The sequence below is a fragment of the Procambarus clarkii genome, chromosome 29 (assembly GCF_040958095.1).
Source record: "Procambarus clarkii isolate CNS0578487 chromosome 29, FALCON_Pclarkii_2.0, whole genome shotgun sequence".
In the NCBI taxonomy this organism is placed as follows: Eukaryota; Metazoa; Arthropoda; class Malacostraca; order Decapoda; family Cambaridae; genus Procambarus; species Procambarus clarkii.
Genome location: NC_091178.1, coordinates 13,343,958 through 13,363,446, shown reverse-complemented (window position 1 = coordinate 13,363,446; position 19,489 = coordinate 13,343,958). Strand labels below are relative to the sequence as shown.

The following is a 19,489-nucleotide window of genomic DNA, read 5'->3' as shown; positions in this document are numbered from 1 at the left end:
AGGACCCTGGAATTCTTTCTTGCCGTAAACATTGACCCCTGGGAGACCCTTTTTGGAACACTCTATGATTTAGTTAAGAGTTTCCAAAGCATACCAACTTGTTGGGTACTCAGGATTACGCAGGCCGAGCAATTAAGTATGCAAGATCACATCTATTGACCTATTCTCTGACTGTTGCAGTAGGCCGCATGTATAATCTAACGAGGGGGCAATAGAGCCATATGGGGGTAACCTAGCTAAGCCACATATAAATTAAACTGGTGAGTGCCTCAGGTCACCTGTGCTGACCAAAATACATGGAGGTCACTGAGGACATATGTGCAGAGCCAAAGATGACCTTGCGAGGCAAACATTCTGCAGTTAGCCTAAGACATCTGTCTCACCTGGTGATGACTTCTTAAGACACCTGTCTCACCTGGTGATGACTTTTTAAGACATCTGTCTCGCCTAGTGATGACTTCTTAAGACATCTGTCTCAGCCTAGGTGATGACTTCTTAAGACATCTGTCTCAGCCTAGTGATGACTTCTTAAGACATCTGTCTCACCTGGTGATGACTTCTTAAGACACCTGTCTCTCCCACCTGCTGATAACGTTTAAAGACATACTGTCTCATCCGAAAAAAACAAGTTCTTGAACTTGGTTATATTGAACATGAAGATCCGCGTTCTGGTAATTGTAAAACCAAGTTTTTTGTAATTATAAAGCCAAAATCAAGTAATTGTAAAGCCAAATTCTGGCAATTGTAAAGCTCAAATCTGGTAATAGGAAACCCAAGTTCTTGTAATGATTTTGGTAACTTTCCAACACATAGAGAACTGGGATTTTAACCCTGTGAAGTCAAATTCTTAAACCTGTGAATCCAAGATCTTAAAATAATGTGTTTTATTTCCAAATGGCTTCATTTATATTCTCTCGTATTTATTGAGGAAAATGCATTGTGAAATAAAACAGATTTATATTGATGATGCCAAGTTTTTTTATGTTAATGAATAATAATTGTCATAGAGGGACTGGTATCTTAGGCCTACTGTAATTGTGACGTCACGCATTCAACTGGTTTTAATGTAGAAACGATTTTGTGTATAGTTTGAATGTGTGTTGATGTATATTACGGTGTATATATGTGTATGTATACTGTGAGTTGTGAGTCATGTATACTGGGGTGTATGTATGCACGTGTATATTTTGGGTATATTTTGTTGGTGTTGACTATCATGGATTTTGTGGTGTATACAAGGTTGTATTTATATACTGTGGCAACTGTACGTGTATACTTGGTTACTATGTATGTAGGTGTTTAATGCTCTGTATTACGGTGTATATGTGTGTGTGTACATAAATGTATACTTTTGTATATGATGTATACTGGAATGTAAATGCATTTTGAGGTATGTATAGGCATATATTGGAGTATGTTTACGTTAAAGTAGAGTGTATGTGCATGTATACTGGTGTATACACCTTGTATACACGAGTACATGCATATGGGTGTATGAATACATATTGGGGTGTCGTGACGGTGTATACCCAAGGTGTAAGTGCATATTGGAGTGCATGTAGCTGTATGTATATACTTATATATACTGGGGGATGTATATTTATACACTATCAGTGTATATGTCTGTATATAATAACCAGTGTAGATGTATATTGGGAGTATGCGAGTATAGTGGGGAAAAAAAAGGCATACTACCTCCCTGTGTATTTCCAATATGTGACATTTTGGCACTGTATAGATTAATAGTGTATTAATAGTGTATGTTGTTTATAAGTACGTATTACGTGTTCTTGGTTAGTAACGGTCAGAAAATGGTTACTGTTCCATATATATATATTTATTATGATCAGTTATTGTAATCATTATAATAGAATAGCAACATCTTATATATATATATATATACATATATATATATATATATATATATATATATATATATATATATATATATATATATATATATATATTATATATATATATATATATATATATATATATATATATATATATATATTTGTAGTCTTATAGATATATGTTACTAAATTCACAAAAATGTTCTTCGTGTACTGGGCTTTTATAAGAAAATGGAATTATTCTCTACGCCGTATATATATATATATATATATATATATATATATATATATATATATATATATATATATATATATATATATATATATAGTACATAAACCTCCTTCATTAACATCCACTGTATAAATGTATAAACCGCAATTTAGTTCTTAAGAGCCGTGTAAGGAAGGTTATCTTGAGGCCGTTGAAAAACACCTGAAACATATGTGTGTTTTGTGACTCTTTACCCTCCCCGACGGCTACCTAAGGGTGGAGGAGGAACAGGAGCTGAGGGGGGGTGTGTCGGGACGACGTCGTTAACAGTTAACAGTAAACCAAAAAAAAACCTAAGGTCTCGGACTCAAACGCGTAGGGGGGTCAGCGGTTCGAGTCTGTGCTAGAGCCCAGGTCAATGAAATAAAGGCAATTGCTTAAGCTTGAAATTGAATAGTTGTCTCAGAGGAGGCGTAGGGAATTTTTGTTTCCCCCCACCCTGTATCTCTCGATGGAAAATATCTCTGGTGAAAGTAGATAAGTATTTTGTGAAGATAGATATATATTTAATTATGGCAGATACAAATATCTAAGAGATAATGAAAAAAATTTAAGAGAAAAGGTAAATAGATATATGTGGATTAAAAAAAAAATGGGTTTTGCAAGGAGGTATAATTAATCCCGTTGAGAGCTGTTCTGAGGCAACATGTTGTTTCAGATTCAGCTACTCGGAACAAAACAAAAAATCCAAGTAGCTACGGGCTATGGTGATCCTGTAGTGGACTTACCTGGCACAGGAGCGGGGCAAGTAACTCTAAGGTAACAGATAAACACCACTGTTAAGGACCTCCTTTATGATTCTAGTCGTGTTTCCGTTTTAAATTCATGTTAATCCTTCATATGACTGTGTGTGTGTGTCTGTATGTATGTATGTATGTATGTATGTATGTATGTATGTATGTATGTGTGTATGTATGTATGTATGTATGTATGTAATAATAATCAATTATTTAGAAGATAAAAAGCACAAGAAAGAGACTGGTGAACAGAGAGAGTCTCGACTTCGGACCGGACCAAAAAAATCCAGTCCATTTTTCTTGTTTATTTTTCTAAATAGTGGGTTTTGATATCATTCATATATATATATATATATATATATATATATATATATATATATATATATATATATATATATATATATATATATATATATATATATATATATATATATATATATATATATATATATATGTTTGTGTGCTCTGAGATGTAAAGGTCTTTATAAAGTTACAATATGCCAAAGAGGTAGGTAAGATTAGTGTGGGAGGAAGACTGGTGGAGTGAGCGGCCAGAGACACGCACACAGCACCCTCCTCCAGGGAAAAGTGTGTTCGCTGGTTCGAGGCCATTTGTATCGGCTTCAACGATAAACTTGTAAATTGGAATTCCCCGATGTTCGATGTAGTTATTAGCCGAGATTTAAAAATATTAAGAAGAATGTTTGTCGGAGGCATCGTTATGAGGCCATTAGAGAACGCCAGAAGAACTAGATTAACTTTTCTAGAATATCTAGACAAGTTACGTCAAACGGAGGTGCGTTTGACATAATGAGATGCCTGTTGACCGGACCTCACACTAGAAGGTGAAGGAACGACGATGTTTCGGTCCATCCTGGACCATTCTCAAGTCGATTGGTAGGAGAATGGTCCAGGACGGACCGAAACGTCGTCGTCCCTTCACCTTCTAGTGTGTGTGGTCTGGTCAACTTACTTTAGCCACGTTATTGTGACTCATCGCCTGCGAGAAATGCCTCTTTCTAACCCCCCCCCTCCCCAACCGCTTGGGCTGGACGGTAGAGCGACAGCCTGGCTTCATGCAGGTCGGCGTTCAATCCCCCGACCATCAAAGAAGTAGTTGGGCATCATTCCTTCCGCCTCATCCCCCCGTCCCATCCCAAATCCTGATCCCTTCCCAGTGCTATATAGTCGTGATGGCTTGGCGTTTTCCCCTGATAGTTCCATCCTCCCCCCCACCCCCCCCCCCCCCCCCCCTCTCCTCCTCCCCCATGACGCTGTAGACAGTAATATATTTTAACACACCTTCGTCGGCCTCACTTGCCGCTATAGCAAGGTCTTTAATGGTACCGATAATAGTGCCATACAGCAAGATGACAATGGATGATCCCCACCATAGACAGGTTCTCCTGTGCTTTCCTTATCTCCATATTTTTTTCCCAAGTTACCTTTTTTTCCCTTATTACCGGCAGGCGTGCGTATTGAGCACTCAAGAACGATAAGGGGTTGATTAAGCCCCGCGCGTCTGAGGAGAGATGCTCCTGCCCTCTCTTATTTGACCCTTTTTAATCATTTGTTTGTATGACATGTTCCTTTGTACGTGTAAAAAAAATTAACTCGAGTGTGTTTCTGGTGCTGTCACTTAAGTACAAGTATTCCGAGTACTGTAGATATAGGAACCTTTGCTATCAAATCTGATATCAGCACCTTTGCTATCAAATCTGATATCAGCACCTCTGCTATCAGATTTGATATCAGCACCTTTGCTATCAAATCTGATATCTGAAACCTCAAATGATGTCTGGTGGAAATGATGCTTTTAAAGGCACGAGTCAGCCACTGCCTAAATGCCCCAAGCCATGACCCATTAAGCCCCGTCAACACACACACACACACACACACACACACACACATGACTTAACATGCGAAAATCGGAAAAGAACCAAAGAGCCAAAGCTCAACCCCCGCAAGCACAAATAGGTGAGGTGAGTACACACACACACACACACACACACACACACACACACACACACACACACACACACACACACACACACACACACACACACACACACACACACACACACTCACACTCACTTTAGGGTAGTTCTCGCAGCCACTGTCAGCACTACCCTTAACTGATTGGTAGAAACATTTAAGTTTCGTAGAGGATGCTTGACTCCTTGAGGCTTCCTGAAGAAATGTATCGTTGCTTGAGGCTTCCAGTGAATATACCTGGTTCCTCGAAGCTTTCTGAGGAGGTGCATGGCTTCTTAAAGAGATGCCTGGCTTATGGAGGCTTCCTGAGGGAATGCTTAACTCTTTGAGGTTTCTAAAAGGGATGTCTGGCTCCTCAAGGAATTTTGAGGCTTCCCGCGAGAATGCATGTCTCCTTAAGGCTTCCAGAGATGATGAAGGGATTTCTTGAGGCTTCGTAAAGGAATATCTGGCTTCTTTGGGGTTCCTGATGGAATGTCTGGCTTCCTTGAGGTTGGAAGGGGATGAAGAGGAGCTTTATTACAAGGTCCCTGTATAGTACCGACAGAGTTGCTCCTTAAGGTTAAAGAACAGGAACGGAGCTGACCACGTCCACAGATCACGTACACTTATTATACACAACGGACACAGACCAGCTCCCTAAATTCCTTCCTCGCCGAGGCTTGCCAGCCCTAAAGCCCTAGCAGTCCTGCGTACTCCTCCATCCACAACCATTGTATCAGCATTCCCGCCAAACTGTATTTTCCTTCCCGGCAGGCATACCAACCTTATCAACACTGCAGGCATGCCGCCCCTGCCGGTTCTTAACATGCGAAAATCAGTCCTACCAACACTCCTGACGTATTCAGCTCTCCCAACATCGCTTACTCCCCCCTTCACTTTGTCTCTCCCAGTCAGCCAGTCTCCCCTGGGCTTGTCCTCTCCACGAGGAGCAAACAGCGTATTATTAACTGTAACTGTGACTTCAGAGTGGCATTATGTAGCTCGGTAAAAAGTTTATAAGTGTGATGAGTGTATACAACAAACTAAATAAATTAATTAACCTGACTACGCTCGAGTTTTGACTATCCTCTGATGGCGATGTTACCGGGCTTAGATGCCCCAAGATCTATTGTCTAATTGTAATCAGAAATAACATTAGTTAGTTCCCTAGTAAGCCATATTATGTACGTTTCTCCTGCCTTCCCCTCCCCGTACTCCTTGTAAGGACATTACAAGAAGTAAAGTATGCTCGAAGTGGCGGGCAGGTAGTTTCCTCCAGTGGTTCACGGGTCATCTCCGTCGGTAGCCAATGGGACGGCTTGGTAGAGGTGACGTATACTTCGTCCTCGTCGCTGTCTGGCTCCAGACTTGTCAACAAAACTCGGGGCTCAGGTAGGTGTGCTCGGGGACCTCCCCAAGTACTGGCATGAATGGATTTCCTCGGAGTGAACGCAACAGAAAGCGAGAATCGGAACGTTTCTGAGGTATGGGAATGTGTGAGTCGGGTGTGTGTGTATGTAGGGTAGAGGGTGTTAGGCCGTCCTGAAAACGTCAGAGGTGGGAGTGTACAGTGTCAGGAAGCCCCCCAAATCCGGTGTCAAGTGAGAGGGGGTCACCATAAACACTGCCAGCCTAACTCTGTGCTCTAAAGCATCTTGGTGATGAGTAAATGCTGTTTTAAGTTACAGAAATCGCCAGAGAGCGACAGTAACTAGCCAACAACGTACTCATTCCAGGTAAGAATACATTTCTAGTGGATCTGTGCAGTGATCAGGACGTTTTGATCGCTGACAATTAGCATAAAAATGTCTTTGAAAAGTTTAATTAATACTGTTTATCCGGTCATTGGCATCAGCTCCACGGGACTACTAACAAGCAATTGCCAGAATTCCTTAGTCTATTTTGAATGAAAATATTTACTAGCGTATTGTGAATGAGAAGTATTTATGCCAATTATTTACCAATTTATATATACCAGTTTAGTAATATTTTACTAATTTACCAATTTACTAATAATTGAGCTAGTGAGACTATGATAAATATTCATTAGGATTATAAGATAAAATGTAATAAATTATGCTATATAATTTCTTTAATTAAATGTAATTAAATATAATTTTAAACAAAATTTAAAATTAAATTTAAACAAAAATTAAATTTTTTAAATTTAAATTTTTTACATTTTATAAATTTTAAATTTTTATTTTATTTTTTTTTTAAATTTATACTTTTTTATATTAATTTTTAAAATTTTAAAAATTTAATTTTTAATTAATTTTTGTTAAATTAATTTGTAATTAATTTTTGTTAAATTTAAATTTTTGTTAAATTTAAATTTTTGTTAAATTTAAATTTTTGTTAAATTTAAATTGTTTTTAAACTTTTTATTTTTTTTTAAATTAAAATATATATTCATACATTTTAGTAACAATGTCAAATGGGGGTTTGATCTGACTTGAGACTGCTATCCCCCTCCAAGAGGGGTTGCAAGCATTGGTATACATGGGTAGGCTCTCCTCCACTAATGCACTAACAGCACTACACCAGAATAAGAAAGCAGGCAATGATGCTTGTGATGTCTTGCGGATAACTGTACACCAGTATCTTGCTGGCAGCGTTCCTTGGCCCCATTGGCAGCCTTCCAGGAAGAGGTTCAACACTTCTGTGGATATTGCCTTCAGGAGTTCTGTCATGCTCTTTCAATCTTGCTGTATTAAATAGGTAATCTTGGGCAGTGCCAGACACCCTGTGTGGAAAAAAACGTGTCCAAAATGGCAATTCTTTTTACCATTCTTCTTGTGGTTCTTCAGTTTTTCCAACCCATCCTCGGATTAAGTTCATTCCATCCAGCGATCGACCCCAAAGACGCATTCATCAATTTTAACATGTTGTCATAATCATAAAATTATGTTTTTTCTCGTGTAAATTTATATTGTGCATATTTAGGCCTTGGTTATGTTAGGTGTTTTCATTTCTTTATTATGCACCACATACCCATCCCGTGGGCGGTGTTAGGTGTTTAGGTTCCGTTGGTGATTATTTGTAGTACGCGGGTGAAGCATTTATAGCGTTCTGGTTCGAACAAAATTCGAACAAGCCTCTGTGCTGCCCCACTGACGCCAGGGAGGCGTGGCAAAGGCCACGAATGAGTGGAAATCCACCTTTACCAAGTATCAAGCGAATGTTCGCAAGATAATACTCATAAATTTAAGCGCTGTATTCATGGAGTCGGCAAAATTGTGTCCTGATGTTTTTTTTTCAATTTTCTTCTCCAAATTCTCTGCGGAAACTTGAATCAAAGTCAAGAGTTTTTAATGTTTACACGTGTAAATGTGTGGCTTTCGTCTTTACAGTATGCGTGTCTCCCACATCATTTGAGCCTGTCTTTTATGTATCTCCATAAAACCTGAATATATCATTAATGGACATTGTATAGCCCTCTGCGCTGGTCCTGGTCCACACATCTTAAGTCCCAAACCTCAACTCTCAATGATGAGGTAAACTGAGAACAGTTAAAGTCCACACCGAACAGATATCGGCTAACAAGCTCCCACTATAGGAAACGAGGTATTGTGTGCTGCCTCCCCTAAAAAAAAAAAAAAAAAAAAAAAAGACAACTTATCGTACTGTATTATTAATTTACCTAGCTACCTTATCCCTTAGTGTGTGTTGGGTGGGAAGTCAGGTATACCAGCTCCGGAGGGGGGGGGGGAACACCCCAACTAACATAATGCATATTACGTTTAAGATATAAAAAAAACAAATTATATAACTCTATAAATTTTGAATTTTTATTAGCATGTGAATAAAATCATTACAAGTGTGGCTGGCTGGAGTGAACTCAGAGTACAGGGTAAGAAACTAAAGGATATTGTTGTTGTTGTTAGATTTAGCTACTCGGAACGAAATGTTCATGCAGCACGGGCTATGGTGAGCCCGTGAAGATACGAGGTAACGAGACGCAAGCCTAGGCAAAGGTGGCTACGTTGTTAAAACACAGAAATCACAATAGCGTGATGTATCAAATGAACAAATCCTCAAGGGCCGTGACGCATCCCAGCGTCTGGGATGCTCTCAGACGTAGGTTCGAATCCGCGTCACGGCCCTTGTGGATACGTTGTCTTAAGGATTATTTAGCGGGGGACAATCGTCTTGACGATAACCATTATAGTAATAATTGTATTAGGAGACACGTGCCCCCTATATTGTATAAAATACATTAGTACTTGCATAACGATTGTATTTTAGGTATGTACACCCGAGTGGAATGCATAATGGCTCTTATTCCTATTTATTCAACATGTACCCATAATAATGATTTTTTTTTTGTCATTCAGTAAATATCGGGCATAAGATATATACAGGCTCATTCCCGCAGTAGGACATAAGCATTTGGGCAACATTTTCTTTCACCTGATACTTTTTGTACCGCTAGCAGTAAATAAGTACCCCGGAGCTAGTCAACTGTTGTGTTCTGCATCCTGGGAGATCAGCTCATCCTCGGAGCGTTCCCAACGTCACTAAACTGATGTACTAAATTGCCCGAACTTAACCTAACAGAGGACCCTCTAATAGAATAGCCAAGGCCTAAGAGTGATCTCGGGAAGCCTAGCAGGCTTCCAGTCCCCGACTTTATTTATTTATATATTTTTTTTTTGTCCCCGACCCCGATTTTAGGAAACCAAACTAATTATAATGCACGCATGTTATAGGTCATTGTAATTAATGTATCTAATTGCTCGTTTACTTATTAACACATCGCTACGCAATTAAGACAATATCGTATGTAATCATACCAATTAAAAGAACGTATGGCTGTGTCGATCCTGTTCAGTTGTTGTTAGCTAGTGGTAATTACAAGAATCATCTTATAAAAGTGAGTTACTTTATAACTGTAAAATTAAAGTTGAGATTGAAATGAATTATCACTAGTTCGGTTGGAGATCTACAGCTGTCGGCATTAAACGCAATGTGCTCGAGAGATTCTCAAGCACGTTCATCAGTATTTTGGAGCGATTCCTCGGTGGCTTGGACAGATTCACCAGCTTCTTCATCAACCCTTCTTGGAGGTCCCGATGGCACTTCATCGTAGTACCCGGAGTTGCAGTCCTGAGCTCGATTTTTACTGAGCTGCCCTCGAAGGGGGTAATGTCCACTCTCATTTGGACACGAAGGAGCGGCAGTGCTGGTTGCATTTTCTTCAGAAGGATTTGAGCCTGACATGGCAAGCTGAGACAGCTTGCGAGTTAGTTTGGGAGGTTCGTCTTTGAGGACTTCCTGTTGGGGATCGGTCGACTGCCCAGGAGACTTCTTTCTTTGGGAAGCGCGCAAGGGCTTGGGTGGAGGCGTGGAGTTCGTGCCTTCAGACCTCGGGCTTCTGAAGAACATGAAGCAGAATTAGACATTTATAGTTATTCCAAATATACGGATATTCTCCAGGGGCCAGATTCACGAAAGCACTTACGCAAACACTTACGAACCTGTACATCTTTTCATAAGCTTTGGCGGCTTTGTTTCCAATTATTAAGCAGTTAATGAGCCCCGAAGCACCAGGAGGCTGTTTATAACAATAACAACAGTTGAATGGGAAGTTTTCATGCTTGTAAACTGTTTTATAAATGTAACCAAAGCCGTCAAAGATTGAGGAAAGATGTTCACGTTCGTAAGTGGTTGCGTAAGTGCTTTCGTGAATCTGGCCCCAGGTGTACAGTGAGTCTAGGGGGGTCATTACACACTAACATTATTTAAAACTTCCGATAAAACAAATTTCTTCTATTGAAGTAAATGCAGATTAATTACGAAAAAGGAGAGCCGACATTTTCTCTGCATCGAATATATGAATATTTTTTTTTTTGCTTTACAAAACTCTAAACAATATTTGCATAAAATATATAAACCATGTATAATATAGACTATCTTTAACATGATAATGTGCCCAAATATACGAGCAAATAATTCTTGGACATAATTACGACATCTTTCCATTGTTCTCACCTAAGCTTGGGATTTAGGCCACTCATGGCATCGAGAAATCTTCCGAGGAGCAGCAAGGAGGAGCCGGTGAGGACGAGGGCGATGGCGGTGCCGTCTGCGTCGAGGGTGAAGGCGTGGGACTGAGGACATGCCACCAGCACTAGTCGACAGAGGTCCCCCGGCACTGTGGCCGCCACACTCACACTCTCCACGCTCGCCTCCAGCACCCTTTGGTCGCCTTCGTGCACACTGTCGGGATAGCTAAGGTGAGTTAACTTGATCATACTTTTTTCGAGGCAGTCAGACCTCTTTAAAACAGTGGTGTAAAGGTCTAAAGAAGAACGTCAAAGTCTAGCCAAATTTGTAAACTAGACGCGCTGCTATGACGCGCCTCCCAACATCACCCACTCGTGAAGTTATCTAGAGGTTGACCAGACTACACACTAGAAGGTGAAGGGACGACGACGACGTTTCGGTCCGTCCTGGACCCATTCTCAAGTCGATTGTGATGAGGGAGTTGATGCAGGCAATAAATAGGCAAGAGAGAGGTTCTAGAGGAGAAAAACTTCACTTAAAGTGCACGTATCGTAAAAAAAAAGACATGCGCATTAACAGTTCAGTCTGTACAGTTGCTCATGTCCTCAGTAGAGGTTCCTCTTTGGGAAATCTTAATTACACGATGAAAATGAACACCAGGGCAACGGGAAACTTCTCATAAAAGGCAAAATTATCTTTAAATAAATTTAAAATTCTTCATGGTCTTTCGGAAACGGATTTTAATTTTTAGGTAATGGAAGAGAAAGGGAAGTATCATTATAAAGCGCAAAGTCATTAAAAACTATATAGCACTTAGGAAAGGGTCAGGATGAGGATTTGGGATGAGACCCGGGGGGGGGGGAAGGGATGAAGCCCAACCACTTGGACGGTCGGGGATTGAACACCAACCTGCAGGAAGTGAAACCGTCGCTCTACTGTCCAGCTCAAGTGGATGGCCTAGGTATTATGGAAACAAATTCAAATAATTAAGCAAAATATTGCATTGATGATTATCAAAGTTTGATAACGCCTGTAATACGGAGTATATCTAAAGTTCCATTATAAAACTTGAGATAAGGATTCTTGACTACAAAGGTTTATCTTTCAGAGTGGTTTACCCCTTGAACAAACCTTTTTTTTTTTAGGATTCGAGAACTCTCTCTAGATTATCAATTTTACGAATGTGACTTTTCTATTTATAAATACTTACTCTGATCTACTGCTTAAGGAATTACTGCACATAAATATTGCTGTTGATTAAGGGGCGACGAAAATTGTGGGATCGAATGCGCACTTACATAAATGAGCCTCGTTCTTAAAAAAAAAAATATGCATTACAGCTGTGTACGGTCTAATATTGAGCAGTTTTTTCTCTTTGCTTTTCTTTATCTATAGTGCTTGCATTATTGTCTACATATTTTTTTCATGCTTTCCTTCCTAGAAAGTTAATGTGACTGGCATCTATTGTATCGACATCTGTTGACCATTACAGTGAGTAGTTTTGTTCTATGTTGTCTTGTCCTTCAATTTGTGCTGTAATTTTGTTTGTCAATGTTTAAAGGTTAGAAATACTTTTAAAATCTATATTAGCTTAGAAATTTAGCAATGTTTTCTTTTGTTTAATTATTTAAATTTATTTCCATAAGAGCTGACAATGAAAACTGTGTATTTGAAACGTCATGAAGAATTTTAATAAAAATACATAAAGGTTGTCCAAAAAAAATTCCACCCTAATTAATTTACATTGATCTTTGATCTTCACATAAAATGTTGCTGGAATTTCATTTTGCTGATATAGAAGTCAATTCTCAGAAGGGTTATGATTCGTAGTAGATCTCGGTAGGCGGGACAAGTGTTCACCTACGACTACACTATAGTCATTAGAGGTCCATTAATGACAGTTGTCAGTGACACATTAATAATATTATTTACGTATCTCACTGTTGCATCGAGTCCACTTCACTGCACGAACAACATTTGACATCAAAGCGCGTCCAAATGATGAATTACTGTGGTTAAAGTTCAAGTATGTTTATTGAGACAAGGACAAAAATACATCCCAAAAGGGCTAGAGTAGCTTAGGCTATGCAGGCGAAATAGCTTAGGCTATTTCTACCCCCCCTATTAGTGTAGTCATTTGTCACTACTGTTCGTGTCCTTGTAACCGCTAGATATGATGGTGAATACGACTCTCGTGTTTTGAAGGTTGGACTCACGTGACCATGGCGTCCTGTAGGGAGACGACGCAGGGCCTGCCGTAGTGGCTGGCGTCCGTGGACCCCAGGTGGCGGTCGGTGGCCTCCTGCTGGCTGCCCGGGTCATTATTCGTAGCGTCCTCTTCGCAAGCTCGCAGGACTGCCCTGGGGACGAGACATAACGGCAATAATGTTGGAAGTTTGGTACTGTCTTATACTTGAAGTCTTGGCCTTTTTTTTAATACCGTGTTGGGCTCTGTCTATAAACTGCTGAGTCTATAAACCTATGGAGGGATATTACGGCCACTTTAGTCTTGAACAGTCTAAGATTAATGTAAACTGTTTACATTACACTGAAGTGGTGTATATACACAGCATCCGTGTACCGGTAAAATGTGGAAGCCAAATTTTCTTTTGACATAGCGGCATGCCCAGAATTGATTTTTTATATTTAACAAATTTGGCTTCTATTGATGTTAGTAACTATTACGTAAACGCAATATTAAAAACATGACCATAATAAAGGCAGGCCGGACGACTGCTTATTCTCTCGACCACGAACGTCGCTAACACAAGAAGTCAATAAAAAACACTAGGAAATGGCTTTACACTGAACCCGGTATTTACTGTGACACAGTACACGTAGAATGCGTAGGTGAAACGTCCAAGGATTTAGATTTGAGGATTTATGAACACGATTACGTCTTGGTGCAAGGATGACGAACGCAAGAGTGCTGCATGGATAACACCTGCTATGTACACACACACACACACACACACACACACACACACACACACACACACACACACACACACACACACACACCACATCTATAAATAGATGTGGTGGAGGCTGACTCCATACACAGTTTCAAATGTAGATATGACAGAGCCCAGTAGGCTCAGGAATCTGTACACCTGTTGATTGACGGTTGAGAGGCGGGACCAAAGAGCCAGAGCTCAACCCCCGCAAACACAACTAGGTGAGTACACACACACACACACACACACACACACACACACACACACACACACACACAAATTAGGTAAGTACACACACACACACACACACACAGAAGCAACACGTCATGAACTTGAATCGAAATATGTCAAAGAAAACGACATGGTGTATAGAATCTGCAGTCTCAAACGCTGCTACCAGCGAATACAGTAGAGATTAGATGTTAAGCATTGCAAAAGTGTGTACAGTTGTTACTACAAAAATACCTGTAGGCCGCCCAGGTAACTTGATCCTTGATGGTTCTGTCGAAGTTCTTCACAGGGGTTGTGATGCTGACCACGCCCACTATATTGCCCTCAAGTGCCAGCTGGTGCTTCTCTGCCATCTGGTGGAGGGAATCGTAGTCAGAAAGTAACCAGTTAAATAATTTTGGTTTGTGTAAACGGCAGCATTTGTATATTCCTGTGTGTTCGTCTCGATGGCAAGACTGCTTCATGTCGGCGTGTTTCCGTTATTCTTTTCTTCTTAAAACCAGCCCGTCCCATAAAGGCGAAAGTCCATTTCACGCACCCGCCAAACCCCAGGTGTTTATGAATGAAAAACGGTTTACACACGAATTACAACTGTTGACGTCCGAAAACTTCCGGAACTAGTGCTTCACTGACGACTTTTGTTCGAACCACAACGCTGTAAATGCTTCTCCCACGTACTACAAATACAAATAATTGCCAACGGAACCTAAACGCCTAACCTAACTAATGCCTAAATATGCTACTATATAATATTTATCTATATCTGAGCAAATTCCCGTCTTAAATGAACAGCATTTTAAAATTTATAAATGCGTCTTTAGGGTGGATCGCTGGATGGAATGAACTTGGTCTGAAGACGGGTTGCTTAAAACAGCTTAAGTTGATGTTTTTCAATCTTTTGAAACTAATAGAAACGCCGAAATACAATAAAAATCCTATTCCAGAACACAGCAGTGTAATGATATACTGGAGTCTGAGACTTGGTTCAGAATTTCGTAACGCTCAAGTGACCCACTGGTTCCCAATGTTATTTTAGGTTCAGCTACTCGGAACAAAATGTTGAAAGTAGCACGGGCTATGGTGAGCCCGTACAGGACTTGGCTGGCACAGGATCGGGACTGTGTGTGTGTGTGTGTGCTCACCTAATTGTGCTTGCGGGGGTTGAGCTCTCTTTGGTGTGTGTGGTTCCCCCCAAACTCTTAACGGTCATAACCCCTTTTTCCTATAGCATCCTTATTAAGGGGCCATTAATATATACTAAGCCCCATCTGGTATCTTTTGCTATCATAACCTGTATACCGCATCATCAATTTATAAGACCCCCCCCCCCTACATATAAAAAAGGTATCCCCAGATGGACCATGGCCCCCAGTTTGGGAAGCAGTTCGTCTAGTCTGCTATCTGCACCTCAAGATGCTGGGCGAAGTCGGTCTCGCGCCCAGACTTCGCTCCTTCTGTAAATATCGAAACTTAGCACAGTCGGGTCACAAGCCATTGTACTAATTTGTATTGTGTGGTTTGTTTTTCATAGAATAGGTCGAAGCGCTGGCCACCAGTTATGAGTGGGGCATCCCATCTTATGAGAGGAGTAATCTATCTTGCCTTGGGTTTATAACATTTTGGTTGTAGTTCACACCCTGGGGGGCTTGCTGTTGTAATCTTCCTTCCCCCGGGGGCTTGCTGTTGTAATCCCCCTCCCCCCGGGGGCTTGCTGTTGTAATCCCCCCTCCCCCCGGGGGCTTGCTGTTGTAATCCCCCTTCCCCCCGGGGGCTTGCTGTTGTAATCCCCCCTCCCCCCGGGGGCTTGCTGTTGTAATCCCCCTCCCCCCGGGGGCTTGCTGTTGTAATCCCCCCTCCCCCCGGGGGCTTGCTGTTGTAATCCACTCCCTCGGGACTCATGGCGGGGTATGTTCGCCCAGGCATTTTTTGGTATGGTACTTGGTTCGACAGCAAATGATTATCTCCGTCGCTGAATCGAATAATGCTTGTTCAGCACGTTCATATTGAGGATTACCTGCTCAGCACGTTCACACTGAAGGGTTACCTCACGTCCAGTTTATACAGCCGTCTTGTACTGTGCACGCAGCCGTCTCCCGCCCTCTCTGGGCAGCAAAATACGCACAAGGGCATAGTGTTTGAATAATCTTTTTGAAAAAAACGAGGGTCTTTGACGGTTATATCTGTATCGTTGACTAGCAGAGAAAGGACCTATCAAGGTAAAGCGCAAATCCATTACGACTATATAGCACTGGGAAGGAAGGGGTCAGGATAAGGATTTGTTATGGGACGGGGGGTTAGTAACGGTATAAAGCTTGTTAATGGTTGTGGCAATTCAGAGGCACTATTTATACTAGTATTGGTTCACTTATGGTGCCTTCGGAATTTTCTTTATTACGGAAATTAACAAAATACTTGTCCACTCCATTTGATAGTCGTGTAAACATTAACAGATAAGGCCAGACGGGCGCCAGGTGGCAAGTCCTCGCCACTCACATTATCTGCCCTCATCTCTCCCCTTGAGCACTCACAATGCCCGCTCCCTTTCACCTCGCGCACTCACAATGTTTCCTTCCTCTCACCTCTAGCATAATCTTTCCCCTCGCTGTCGGTTCTCACTTTGATAGGATTATTGTCAACAATGAACTCCTTTAAGAACGGACGTAACGTAGCTTGTATGCATGCTGACGACAGCAATATGTAAAGGATCTGAGAATAATCTTTGACGACCTAATACTTAGCATAACTAATTAAATATAGCGTCAGCTAGAAAATAATAGGATGGATTATGAGAAACCTTCAGATCCATGAATCTGGCCTCAAAACTATTCAACTTGCTCTGTCTCCCGTCTTGAGACTGGGACTGGGAGCTACCAGTCCCAAACTGGTTGGGTTGAGGAGTAGTGCTTATGAGCTCGTCCTTGTTACAAGAAGGACGAAATCAAATTAGTATATTTGCATTGCTGGGGACAACCCGTCCTCGACTCAAGTCCATTACATCCAACGGTCGACCCCACAGACGCATTCATGAATTTTGTAGATGCTGTTCATTCAAAACGGGAATTTTCTCAAATATAAATTAATATTATAACAGCATATTGTGCATATAAAGTCAATGTCCTGAAGCGCTGGGACGTTGGTATGTATAAATTTCCAAGGTACAATTACAATAAGGAATAGCTCTTAGAGCTAGATTTTGTTCCCAGCAGATACAACTAGATAAGTTCACTTTGGTTAACACTTGCACACACTATACTTCCTCGAAGACAGTTTTTACCATTTGAAAATTTACAAACGACAAATGTTGCTTACCTTTTGGCTTTCCAAAGTTACTCTTGCTTTGTTTACTGTGCACTCAAATGTCCCAGAGAAAGTTAAATTTATCTAATGTGGCAAAGTATTGTACAAGAGTATAATGGTAGAATGAATCGTATATTGGCCCCTTTTCTGCCACACTCTTCCACCTTTCCCAGCTCATCGCTGCACTAGCTGGTCTAGAAGTGATAAGAGCCTACCTGATAAGGGGCTGTGTTTGCATCACCCCTTGATTTCCTGATAAGGAATTAGCTGCCATCAGGAAGTGGAAATAATTCAAGAGGAATTTCAATGTTACAAAAAGTATCAATATTATAAATGTTGTATAATATAGTATTTGTATAATACAGTATATGTAAAATGAATACAAATAATTGATTTTATTATTACTGAATTATTAAGAATTATACAAACAGATTCGTGAGAATTTACAACAGTGGTCAGAGCTGCACAGCAGTGGAGTTTTTCCCAACCCTTTGAGAGCGAAGACATTTGGGTTAAAGCCCAGGGCAGCCAGGGTTGACTAGGCACCAAGCCTTAATTGTTTGTCCCTGTCCACCTAGCAGTAATTGGGAACCAGACTGTAAACCAATTGGTGGGCCATGTTCCAGGGAACACTAGTAGGGTGAGGTTTAATATGAGCTATGAAAAGAAAAAGGCGGTAAGCCTGCTAACATGTCAGAAATAATCTGCCTGTACCCATCTCTTAAAATTTAAAAACAAAACAAAATATCATTGGATGAGCACCCAAGTGACTCCCTAAAGCTATCTTGCTGAGATTGCTCCATGCAAATGGGTCACATCAGACATGGGAGTTCAGTTTGGCCTACCAGGAACCTGAGGCAAAACCTGGCTCTCCTTACAGAGGCATAGAAAGCGAGACAGTTCGATACCACACGGGAAAAGTATACAGAAAGGCGGTGAACCTTTACAGACAACTGGTTGGAATAACAAAAACTCGAGCCTTAAGATCTCCATTTAATTCTGCAAACGATTCACACAGAACAAGAGAAGCGTTCAGAATTTGTTAGAAACTCTTAGTACCAAATCCTACCACCAGGCAGCTCAGCTTCTGCATGCAGCCATATTCTTTTTTCGGTTCTGGGGCTAATGAATAGCCCACCAATGAACTTACTACCTAACCTGGTAGAGAAGAAGGGAGGCACTGGGGTTCATGATATTACTGTACCAGCATTAAATGTCATGGGGAAAAAAAAAGAGGTATTTCATGACATTCAATGCTGGGATTTTTGAGAAGCACCCTGTGACTCCCCAGACAGCAAAAATGGGCCTTACCAGGGAGGAGGAGAGTCGGCATGAACTAGGATGAAAAAAAAAAACATGAGCTTTTGGAACAGGGGGACCAAAGAAACAGGGTCAACTAACAAGATGTCCACCGAAGCAGAACTGGTGACCTGCAGGTAGCGGCGAAGAACTGCCACAGGACACATGTGATGTACCCATAGCTGGACTAAGCATGTATCTATCACTGCCTACCTACCAAAGCTATAAATGCCAAAGCACTGCTGGAATTCAAAATCCAGCTTGATAAATTTTTAGGACAATTTTTTTTTGTGGGGAGATTTTTCTGAAGCAGCTGACTTCCTGTCCTCAAGACCACTAGATGCCACCAGCTTCGTTTATTTTAGTGGGCACAGCAATGTTGTCTAATCTCTCTAGTGTGAAAAGTGATGTAAGGTATACATTCAGAGTTTGCTGCCCTTTATCAGTAATAGCTTATACTGATGACCTGAGAGCCCTAAACTTCACCTCCACACATGTCCATATCAGCATTAGAAGTGCTATGGAAGGCTGTAAGGGACTGAGAGCTCCAGGCCACCCAAACAGGTTGGGTTGAGGGGTAGTACTTATGAGCTCGTCCACAAGAAGGATGAAATCGATCGTTTGTCTACATTGTTGGGGAAGCTCATTTGCCAGTTTTAAGACTTTGGTTTTGTTGAAACCAGCAGTGGTTTCAACAAAACCAATACTGTATATTGATTCGGTAACTTTATGATTGCTTTCCCGGCAAGATGGTGGTGTCACATGCTCTCTGCTTTTGTGAGATGGCCAGGTTCTGCCTCTGGTCCCCATTAGGCCCAACAAAACTCCACAGCCGATGTGACCTAGTAGCTGGGAGCC

The 19,489-nt window shown here is 41.0% G+C and overlaps 2 protein-coding genes across 3 annotated transcripts in view; one reads left to right on the top strand and one right to left on the bottom strand.

Annotated features, from left to right (window-relative positions):
• The window catches only part of LOC123765191 (transcription factor Sox-14), an 83,627-nt gene extending 81,737 nt beyond the window's left edge, over positions 1-1,890 (top strand). Inside the window, exon 5 of the mRNA XM_069333515.1 lies at positions 1-1,890. This exon is cut by the window's left edge and continues 1,059 nt beyond it. The gene's annotated coding sequence lies outside the window, so the exon portion shown is untranslated.
• Positions 1,891-8,602: 6,712 nt separating this feature from the next.
• Positions 8,603-17,540, bottom strand: LOC123765076 (uncharacterized). 2 transcript variants are annotated; one of them, XM_045753509.2, is made up of 5 exons: positions 17,345-17,540; positions 14,270-14,388; positions 13,064-13,207; positions 10,833-11,060; positions 8,603-10,212 (listed from the first exon to the last, which is right to left on the bottom strand). In XM_045753509.2, exons 2-5 carry the CDS (start codon positions 14,386-14,388, stop codon positions 9,825-9,827), a joined length of 879 nt encoding a protein of 292 aa, XP_045609465.1. In that variant the 5' UTR covers positions 17,345-17,540; the 3' UTR covers positions 8,603-9,824. The 2 variants fall into 2 exon arrangements, with proteins under 2 accessions (XP_045609465.1, XP_045609464.1); XM_045753508.2 differs by having other exon boundaries at positions 8,603-10,215; positions 17,345-17,538.
• Between the last annotated feature and the right edge of the window lie 1,949 nt (positions 17,541-19,489).